Genomic DNA, 11,562 nt, shown 5'->3' on the forward strand with positions numbered 1-11,562 from the left:
TCGTCCGATGGGTCAATAACAAAAAAAAAACTGTTCAAGGCACTCTGAAATGTAGTGGAGTATAAAGTGGCAGAAAACGGAAATACTCAAGTAAAGTGAAAGTAGCCTACCTCAAAATTGTACTTCAGTAGGCCTACAGTATTTGAGTAAATTTACTTACTTTCCACCACTGCTGTTTACACACTGATACATAAGTATTAACAATCTAATAATTACATATAGTATACAGGCTATCATTCATATAGGGCCATTTTTCTGCATAATGAGTACTTTTGATACTTTAATACTGGATGACTCCCAAGTCAATGCTGGAGTCCTTCCACTTCCTGGGCTCCATCATCTCCCAGTGCCCCAAGTGGGAGCTGAACATCAGCTCTCTCATCTAATAAAGCACAACAGTGGTTCTTCAGATGTTCTTCCTGCGGCAGCTGCAGAAGGTCATCCTACCAAAGACCATGATGGTGCACTTCTACACTGCCACCATCGAGTCCGTTCTCACTGCCTCCTCCATCACCATCTGGTACGCTGCTGCCACTGACAAGGACAAGGGCAGACTGCAGCATATCATTCGCTCCGCTGACAAGGTGATTGGCTGCAATCTGCCGGCCCTCCAGGACCTTGAGGCTGACAGGAAAGATTGTGGCCGCCCCCTCCCACCCTGGACACACTTTTTGAAATAACTTTTCCCCTCCGGCAAGAGGGACCATAACCTCATTTCACAAAAACACTTTCTTGCCGACTGCAGTGAGCCCCATCAATAAGGCCCGGGACCCCCAATGACACGGACTCTTAACCACATGTGACAATAATGCACATCAATATCCCTGACCATTGCATATTATATACAGTATATATACTGTGAACTTTTGCACATCAGCAATATTTTTGCACACCCTGCACAAAACAGAACAGCCTTCTTTTCCTTTCTAAAACAGTTGTTATTGTGTCTTTTAGATATTTTATATTGTAATATTTTTATTCTATATGCCTATTTATTTTCTACTTTGCTTTATTGATTATTTCTTTTTTAATATGTTTATTGTATGCACAAACACACCAAGGGAAATTCCTTGCAAGTGAAAACTTACTTTGGCAATACATCTGATTATTTTTTAATTCATTCATTCATTTTTGTTCTTTACAATGTTGTGTTCATACTTTAAATTATTTGAACACTTCTTCCACCACTGATTATTTATATATATTGTCTATATTATGTATTAAGAGATTAAGACAACTAGAAATTAAGAGCCAGCAGAATTTCACTTCCTAGAGAGAAAATCATTCCCTCCTCGGCTAAACGAATCAATAAGCTCCGCTGAGCCTGGGCCACTCAGAGCGGGAGAGCGCCTGAGACGGTCAGCCAATGGGAAAGCTCACAGGATTTAGGCTAGATGCGCCATTTTGCTGCGTCCACAGCCATCCGGCAAGATGGTCCCCTTGCTTTGTCTTCCCTGACCGGAGTTGTTTCTGTATTCTGAGGCTATACTTGTTTCCCCGCCATCGAAAATCCGCAAATTGGATAGAACAGGGTAACCTGTAACAAAAACTAAACGTGTCTCTGTCCGTCAAGAAATGACGACGATGAAAAGCAGGTAGGAACACTGTTTTAGCTTGTTTGTTAAGACAAGTCAATTCTGCAATGATTACTGTAACGGCGAGCCGGGCCATAACTGCCTATTGCTAACGTTAGTTAGCAAGCTAGGCTAGCTGAGTTATAGCCATAGGTTATAGCTATCAGCTGCGCAGCCGGCACTGTTGAAATGTGTACACACGCAGATTCAGATGTGCATATGCGTTATACAGAATGTTTGTCAGTAATTCAAATTTAAAAAGCGCTTGTTTATAAAATTACAATATTATTTTACTTGGTTTGTATTGTAGCTAGTTAACCGTTACAATGCTACTTTGGATGCTACTACTAGGTAACGTTAGTGCCAGGATGCGGTTAGCGCCCTGGTTCGTGCCATGGTGTCGTCAGAAGGAGGGAAGGCCTCCTGCGCGTGCATTTTTCGGTGCATGCCCATGCATTGGACCTTTTATGCACTGCCGAGATTGCAACGTGCCAGGGCAACTTGGGGCAGTGAAAATAAGTAGTTCTGCATTAACGGCGACCGCTAAACCTGCTATTGTTAGCGAGCCTAAATTGGCATCCGTGATAGTAAGTAGTTCCTGTGTTGTCAAAACATGGAACGGCTGCGTTGAGATAGCATCATCACAGACCTAACAATGCAGGAGCGTACGCTGCTTGGTACGCGAGTGGGCTCCTTTTTCTGACCGTATTTTGGATACATTTTAGGCCTGGTTGCTGCTGAAAGTACTGAGCTCGTAGCGGTCTAATCAGCACATTATAATAACGCAAAACGGCACAATAAACAACGGCGACTATGTCTCCAAATACACGTAAAATATTGTAGGTAGCGCCCAGATTTATGAATATATATATAATTACACAAATGCTCAATTAGGTTAAACCATAGCCCGATATCATATAATAATATTATTACTTATTTACTGTAGTCGATGAAGTTGTTATAGACTTACAACAACAGCCAAACATCGTCTGCAACTTTGCATGGAGAAAATCTTAAGGAATATAGTTGTGTAACGTTATATTGTAATTGTAGTTACTTATCTTTATCTTAACATATTATATGAATATTACAAATGTTCACATATGTTTTGTCAGTGCAATTGTCTTGTATAATGAAAATAAAAATAGTTAGGCCTGTGTGAATTTGAAAATGTTAGTGAGAAGATGAAATTGGTGGATCTCTTGTAATTTAATCTACTGCTGCTGTTTATTTCCTGTTAAATGTTTCTGTCCAGTTCGGTGCTTTACTGTATTAAGTTTTTTTTGGCTGAATTACGATACACAAAATATGTGGGTATTTTCTACAAAGTGGGCTTAATGTTCAGTTCTCAAAACCGCACGTCACAAGCATTTTTTTTATTTAATATTTTTTACTGTGGTCAAAATAAAATGCAAAGACAGGGTTTCCTTCCCTGTTTGAAAATATACAGCTGCAACAGATGTAAATAAAAAATGTATCTAAAATAAACAGCTTATATTAAATTAAAAGGCCTTCTCTGAGAAAGCTCCTTCAGTTGTTTTCAACAACAATAACTGATTAAAAATAGAAGGAGAGTGCAAGTGAGCGTGTAATGGACTGAAAGTGTATGATACAAAAACTTTCTTTGATTATGAAGCTGATTCTTACTCTACAATTCTCTGGTTTGTCAGTGAAGTGTATGAACTACACAGCAGACTGGATTCTCTACTCAGAGTGACGGCTGACTCATCGTGAACAGGTCCAGTGCAGGTTGAATTCACATTGGCAGGTCACCTGCTTTATATACGTCCCGTGTATGAAAGGTCTGTATCGTCACTAGGGCTGGGAAAAATATCAATATCGTGATAGAAGACTAAAGATTCATCGAAAAAATAATTGATTGAATATCCGTCTCACTCGCTCTACTCATAGAACTGAAGTTAAGGTTGTAACAGTAACTACTGTTCTTCTGTGTTTTGCGCTGCGTTTTTTTGCCTCTGCGGCCGCCAAAACAGAGCGTTACCAGCAGAAACACTAGTACGATTACAGGGTATCTTCTTAAAAAGTCTTAAATTAGTGAAGTATTGTCTTCTAGGTCTTAGATAATTTCAAACAGGTCTTAATTTTTTCTACAGCCATGTAAATCTACCTCTAATGCTCATTGAAATACTTTTTTTTTTTTTTTTTTTTTTTATTCTGTGGTGTTAGAGTTCTTTCTTTCGATAGTCCAAATATAATTTGCTGTATATGTATAGATTATTATTACTCTCCATCGCTTTTATTCAATTTGAATACATTTATTCACTTTGCAAGTACTTTTGTGACTCTGCAATGTTGTGATATAGGTCTTAAATTTAATTCATAAAGGTCTTAAAAAGTCTTAAATTTGACTTGTTGAAACCTGCAGAAACCCTGTGCGGGAGAGCGAGTGAGTGAGTGCGCGGTTGCGTGGAGAGTGTGAGAGGAGATGCAAACACAGGCATGGCTTTACGGAAGCTATGTTGATATAAACTGTGTTGTCTTATTCCATATCTTGTTTGAAAATATATTGATATACCTTTTTAAAATCTATATACTAGCCAGCCCTAATTCAAATATAACATTGTACAACATCTTAATTTACCAGTGTGTTCATAGGCAAACAAATCTTCATATGTCTCTCCAGGTAAAATGAGTCTGGCGTCTTCTGAATCACACCTAGACCAAATGTCAGAAAAAGCAGAGGAGGTAAGTATGCAGCCTCTTGGGGAAGTCAAAAAATTTGTTTTGACCTATGTTTATGATACTGAAATTCTTCAATTGTCAAGCTATTAAAATGTTGTATTCTCGTCAGCCTGGTAGCTCAACAGAAACTATGAAGCCTTCCTCTTCTCGCAACAAGAGGTGAGGAACAATTTTTTTTTAATGTGGCTGTTATTGTTTTGCTTGCCGTTCCATGTTTTCAAAAGAGTTCTCACAGACACAGGTTGAAATATTATAGCTATGTGCTAACTCATTTTAGGAAGCCCGCCACTGTAGCTAAGCACACTGAACTGAATGAATCGGATGCCTCAGTCGAGAGTGAAAATGAAGGGGCCACTTCTGACAACCCGTCAGACAATAACACAGGCAGTGTATCTAAAGGTGTGAACTATGTACTTGTTGGTCTTGATCAAGATATCGTTGCTGCTGAATAGGATGCAGGTTTGGGACTTTTTTGTTTTTCCCCCTCTGATTAGGCACTTTAGTGATGAGGCCATCTGGGAATGAAAATAAAGGTGCCATGAAGCTCAGAGTGGATTTTAAACAGAAACATACAGGTAACTTAATTATATTATTTTGTATTTTGGGTATGCTAAAGGCCGGGTTGGTAAGGTTGAGAAGCTAACGAGATTTGAAAGTAGCTCCTCTGGGCTCAGTCTAACCCCTCCCCGTGTCCTCGGCGCTCCCCTCACACACAGACGTGCACAAGCACCACTTCAAAGCGAGGTGCAGCTATGCTTCTGTTTCAGAGCAGAGTGGAGAAAGGACTGCATTTTCACTGATCAAAACTCCTTCATTTTACATACAATTACACAATTTTTCATAGTTTACTTTATTTATTCCCAGGAGGAATTAACTGTACAAAGTACCTTTATCTATTTTTCATATAAACAATAATAAATATATAGTAATCAAAAGTTTGTAAAGGGCTCCACTATTAGCAGACAGGTCTGGCTCTGCATGTGGCAGTATCATCAGCTGTGGCAAACTACTCTGGCAGTGATTGTCCTTGAGAGAGAATATAGAAAGACGGCAACAATGAACAACAGTACCGTTACCATTTCTCTGGTGCAAATATCTAGTACCAATATCATTGATAACTCATTGTGTATGTATTGCCCATCAAAGAAAACCATACACTTCTGCATCAAGCTATAGGCCTAATGTTACTCACCGGTCAGACAGACGTGAGACAATAGTTGACAGCGCAGGAAGAGGTGGTCTCATCGATCCGTGTTTCCACGGTGTCGACGTCAAGTGATCTTTGTCAGAGCTACAAAATATTAATTACAAAAAGTAAAATGACCCCGCATCAGCACATTTGTGAAAAGCCAGTATGTAATATGTTCAGACCCTGGCGACCATATAGCGTTAGCATTTTGTTAGATAAGATTATGTAAACATACTTTAGCTGGTATAGCTTACTAGTAGCCTAGATCGACAGGGAAGCTAACTTTAGCAATCGGCTACTATGACTAACGCAACATAAATAGCTAACGTTGGCTAGAAATTTCCTGAAAACAACAAATCAGCCCTCCCAATAAAAATGTGTGTTTTTGGGGACAGATTATACCACCCTCTTTAGACTAACGAAACACTTATCTAACAAAACAAAATCATAACGTACCTGTCTAACAGAAAGACAGCAACCAAGGCTTCACTTTCCCTTGCAACCCCCTCAGCCTTGCTGAAAAGCTATGCCAATGTTTACTCTAGTTTGTCTTCTGTATCTGCAACCCCTTTTTAGTCGCCTCTTTTTCAGATTCAGCCTCTTTTCTTTGCCTTTTTAGCAGGGCAAGTAAGCGAGGCAGCAGCAACTTCTGCTAAGTTTTCTCAGTGGGTGGGTTTTCTCTCATTCTGCAGCAGACTTGCAGTAACTCCGGTGGCATTGACGCGCACTGAGCTTGGGCTCGTTAACAGGAGGGGTAGAGTACGCGCAGAGGGACAAGGAGGCGTTTCATTTGTTGTTAAACCAATCAAACCGAGCGGGCTGATCAAAGTTTTTACAGGATTACAGCAGCTACAGATGATGGATCTTTTTCGCTCCTTTTTCAGAGCCCATATTTACAGCTGTCAGGGTGTAAAGACCATTTCAAAAAAGATATTATAAAGTGTATATTGGAAAAATGTTTTCTAACCCAACCTTTTAATGTTAACAAGAGAACATCATGGGATGTTTTTTATACCCTGTATCATTTAATGAGAGAAAAAAGTGACAATGATTTATTTTCTCTTCATCACAGATGATACCCTGCAGAAGAAGGTAAGCTGCACTGCCTGTGGAAAACAAGTAAACCAGTTTCAGCGGAACTCTGTTTATGAACATCCTGCACTCAAAGTACTTATCTGCAAGGTAGGAGAGTTCAATTATACATTTCACATTTTTTCATATATATTATATGGAAGTTCCATACTGATATTTATCAGTCTTTCTATTTTTGATGTTTGATCACATTATTTCCTATTCCTCAAGTCATGCTACAAGTATTACACAAGTGATGACATCAATAGAGACTCTGATGGGATGGATGAGCAGTGCAGGTAAGGCATTTTACACAAAACCAACAAAACATTTATTTGTCAAACGGAAGTGAAGGAGATGCACAATTAGGAATGTTAATTTACAGTTTTTTTCTGACCGATAGCCGACCCTCGTTAACTGATCATTAGACAACAAGCAGGCAACGGAGTCCCAGTTAACCCGTCCGGGAGACTCTGGCATACTTTCTGCGTTCTGTGGACAGCTGAAGACTTGTACTGGACGTGCAGCCACTGTGTTCCGTGCATTGTCATGGAAAACATGCAGCCACTTTCACGGAACTGCTTGGGCGACCGACAAAAGTCCACAGTGGTCCGCGGCGTGTATATCTGAGCCTGTCTCCAACCGCATCTACCTGCAAAGCTGGCAGCTAGCCAGATATACTCTTTGTTTAGGATGGCCGATTGGGACCCGCCAGTGCTCATTAGGGGTGTGACGAGACGCTTACTCCACGAGACGAGACACATCACAAGATTGGGTTCACGAGAACGAGACGAGATTTCTCGTCGAGGTGAAAAGTTGTCTCGTGAGGCGATGTGATGTCAGCGTGATGGAGCGTGGAATTACTATTGAAGATCCCCCTGCCACTTTTAAATCATTTGTGTGGCAACATTTTGGGTTTCCGGCGGAAATAATAAACGGCGAAAGAGTGACAGACAAGACGAACACAATATGTAAACGGCACCACCACAGCTCTCTACTAACTACTGCACCCGCGACTCGCGGGTGCAGTAATCTGTCACTCTTTTGCCATTTATTATTTCCGCAGGAAAACCAAAATGTTGCCACACAAATGATTTAAAAGTGGCAGGGGGATCTTCAATAGTAATTTCACGCTCCATCACGCTGACATCACATCGCCTCACGAGACAACTTTTCACCTCGACGAGAAATCTCGTCGCGTTTTAATCTCACGAGATCTCGTCACACCCCTAGTGCTCATTGATATAGTCACGTGTGTCACCAAGCTCTCCGTTGTAAACACCGTCTAGCAGAGAGCCGCAAACAAAAAATTAGCAGCTTAAAACACAACTTGCTAGTGCAAAGTTAGCACTAGCATGTTAATTAGCAAGAAGTTAAGAAATAAGATTGTTTAGCCTATTTTTTTTATAACTTTTTAATAAAAAAAAAAAAACATTTCAATAATATTGTTTTTAACTAATAGTATAAATCGGCCAAATTCTTATTGTCAGTGAATGATTAAACGATTAATCATTAACATTCCTATGCACAATAGAAGTAAGATATGAAGACACTTGCAACCGCTTAACCGGTATTGCCGTGCCTCACTGTGACTTTAACAAACTGCAGAGTTTAGCTCCATTTGCACCGCAGCTCTGCTGGTGTGTGTGTCGGCAGGCACACACACTAGGCTGGTGGGGCATTCTTCTTCTTCTCCAGCTTTTAGGGGCAGACTAGAATACTTGTGGCGTATACTGCCCCCGTCAGGTCCGGTAGAATTGCGTCCCCTGGTACATACGGTACTGTAGAAAAGGGAGTACCGTCACGTTTTCAGAATGTCCGTACCGACTTGGTACCAAAGTACCGGGGTTTGTGTGTGTTTAAAGTGTATGACATAGTTAACTTATCTGAATTCCTCTTTGAAAGCAACATATAAATTTAAATATTGTAAAAGTGTTTCTGACCCTATTGTTCTTTGTTTCTTTCAATTTGATCTTTGACAGATTTTTAAGATTTTAGACATATTAAGTAGGGATGCACCGAATCCAGGATTCGGGTTCGGTTTCTGCCGAACCGTAAGGCCGTTTTTACAGTTGTGCGGAGGCACCACGCAGAGATCTTGCCGTAACCTACGTTAAGTGGCCTGATGTTTATACTTGTGCGCTGGTGTGTGCGTTTAGCCGATGTGTGTGTGTGTGTGTGTGTGTGTGTGTGTGTGTGTGTGTGTGTGTGTGTGTGTGTGTGTGTGTGTGTGTGTGTGTGTGTGTGTGTGTGTGTGTGTGTGTGTGGGGGGGGGGGGGGGCGGCGACATGCACGTCAGGCTACGGCGTAGGGTCCGGCATAGACGCAGAGGGGTCTGCGGGGCTACGTCGTCGATTTTACGCACAACTATAAAATGGCCTTTAGATTTTTTTTCCACCGAACCCTACTCGGCTGCTGCTCGTTAGCTAACGTTAGCTTTCTAATTTCACCCACCCAACATGCCTTCTGTAGTGGAATGGCTTCGAATGACGACCAAAAACGCTTGTCTTTTACTGCTCAATATGTTGCAGTTTTACACACAAAGTGAACAACTTAAGCTTGACAGACATGTTTTGCATCTAGCGTCTCAGGTTCATCTCAGTAAGCTAGCAAGAGTACACAACAGACAACTTCTGTGTAGGCTACTTCAAAATAAAAGCACTTCCGGTGACAGTTCGCAGTAAAACTAAATTACTGTTAAATAAGGTTGTGTACCTTTTCACATATCAGCTGTAAATCAAGTATTGTAAATAGTGAGTTTTAATCACACTATAATTTACCATTTCATTTAGACTGTTTTAAACTAAACATGAATTTCTTATTTAAGTGCTTTAAACAAACATTTCACAACACCTTCATAGGGCTGGGTGATAAAACGATAACGATATGTATCGCGATAGACACATAATCAATATCAATAGAAAATGCGGTCGATAAAACGTTCGATAACTTGTTTTTCTTCATCAGAAGAAACCAGAGGTTGTGAATCAAGTTTGGTTGCATGAACAAAGGCCCTCACTATCTGGCAACCTAGCAACGTGGGGAGTGACACTCTAACAGCCAATCATGTAACAGTATCATGTTTGGTTGCGCCACATCGCTGTCTGGTGTTCTTCAATAACAGAACCGGCGTGGAGTGGAAAGTGAGTGCCGCAGCAAGCGAGGAAATCGTTAAAACAGGAAAAGTCAGTATGGCAGTTTTGGGGATTTCTGACCGTAGTCAGACCAATGTCGTCAGACCAACACTGGTAATACCATAAACTTGTTTTACCACTTTAGCCGCGCTCACACTTTGGAGCACAGCCGTATTCGCCAGTAACGTCCAACAACATCTGCAGCTGCAACACGGCACAAGCAACAGACCACCATGGAGAGGTACTCTGCATCAGCGCCTTACTAAACGCTACAAAGAAATAACGGAGGCAGACATGCTGAGCACTGTCCAGAAGCCAGGTTACCAACCTAGCACTAAACCTGCAGAAAATAGTTCCTTCTCAGGTTTCTTATATTTAGCTAACACTTTGCACTATTTTATGACACTTTATTAAGCATTTCTTACTTATTCTTTAATTTTGCACCTTAATGTTAAGAGATAATTGTTAAGTGTTCATTGTGATTTTAGACCTGTTTACATTTTAATTATTTGAGTGTTTTCCATGGTTGTGTTGACATTTCTGCTTTTATAACTGAGGGGATTATAATCAGAGCAGGGTTAAGTTTAAAATAAAAATGTTTAAATTTAATATATTTTTCTTCTGGTCCTTATTTTAAATAGGTCATAAAAAATATCAATAATTATCGATATCGACCAATATGAAAAACTTATATCATGATACAGTTTTCAACCATATCGCCCAGCCCTACACCTTCATCATATACTGGTTAGCGAAAATTTGCCAAACAAAATTGTCACTCATCTGGCGATAGCGATGTGCTTTCCTACGATGTGAAAAGAGCGTGTGAATTCAACATTAAGTTGTTAACTATTTTAGAGGCTGTGGACGTAGTTTACTTCATTAATGTGTTTACTGTGTTAATGGACTGTGGATGGGAGTAGGATTCGGTATTTGGATTTGGCAGAATCTTAACCAGTGGATTTGGTATTCGAGCCAACTCCAAAAATCAGGATTCGGTGCATCCCTAATATTAAGGCTCAGTCCTTAATTAGGAATGCCACAGTCAGGAAATACACCATTGTTGTGCTGCCTGCTTCCCCCTCGGTGCCCATGTCAACCATAGACTGTATATAGATCTGACTACTGCTACTCTGTACTGCGACGCGGCTGCTGTACGGAGCGGAGCAGAAACTTTCACTGGGCCACTGATGAGCAGAAATGAACTTAATGGGTTTTCTTTCTATAGAAACCGCACAGCAACGGGCGGTGGGCAAGAAATGTCATCGGTGTATGCACGACCAGCGTGTAACACCGACTACCACGGCAAGCCTTTATCCAAGTGCCAATCATTTTGGAAACGTTAGTATAAGAGTAGGGATGCACCGAAATAAATTCTTGGCCAAAACCGAAAAAGAGGAAACCAAGACCGAAAACCGAAACGCTGAAAGAAATTATGCCAATTATTAGTACCATTGCATTTATGGCTATGACTGTGTACTAACTTTACTAAAATCAAGGCATTGCAATTGTATAAATTAATATTAAAGTTTAATAAAAAAAAATATCTAGCAGAAATATGGCTACAATCTGATCGTCACATACAGTATATAGTAGCCTAAGAACAGAATAGCTTACCTATTATTATTATTATTATTATCATTATTATCATTATTATCATTATTATTATTATTATTATTTGAGGCACTTTTTTGCAGGATTTCACTGAACATATCAGACAACAAGGGTGCATGCCCCTCATCTGGTGCAGAGACGAGTCTTTTTTTTTTCTGCGCTCTGATCTCCAGCGCTGGGCGCTGCTCCGTGCGCGCTCCCTCTTCGTCTCCACGCGGGTTCTCTGCATCCATCACGGCCTGGATCATTTCTCATGCGCGCTGCTTTATTTCCGCAT

The 11,562-nt window shown here is 40.5% G+C and overlaps 1 protein-coding gene across 2 annotated transcripts in view; it reads left to right on the forward strand.

Moving 5' to 3' along the window:
- The first annotated feature begins 1,370 nt into the window (after positions 1-1,370).
- The window catches only part of atrx (ATRX chromatin remodeler), a 43,707-nt gene continuing 33,515 nt past the window's right edge, over positions 1,371-11,562 (forward strand). The window contains exons 1-8 of one of the 2 annotated variants that reach the window (XM_028588879.1): positions 1,371-1,595; positions 3,245-3,376; positions 4,219-4,280; positions 4,387-4,436; positions 4,555-4,676; positions 4,772-4,852; positions 6,539-6,648; positions 6,769-6,836. In XM_028588879.1, coding sequence (XP_028444680.1) covers positions 3,370-3,376; positions 4,219-4,280; positions 4,387-4,436; positions 4,555-4,676; positions 4,772-4,852; positions 6,539-6,648; positions 6,769-6,836 — 500 coding nt within the window. In that variant the 5' untranslated portion in view covers positions 1,371-1,595; positions 3,245-3,369. The remainder of the gene's footprint in view (positions 1,596-3,244; positions 3,377-4,218; positions 4,281-4,386; positions 4,437-4,554; positions 4,677-4,771; positions 4,853-6,538; positions 6,649-6,768; positions 6,837-11,562) is intronic. The other variant, XM_028588880.1, reaches the window with a different exon arrangement.

Source organism: Perca flavescens, chromosome 10 (genome assembly GCF_004354835.1).
Source record: "Perca flavescens isolate YP-PL-M2 chromosome 10, PFLA_1.0, whole genome shotgun sequence".
NCBI lineage: Eukaryota > Metazoa > Chordata > Actinopteri > Perciformes > Percidae > Perca > Perca flavescens.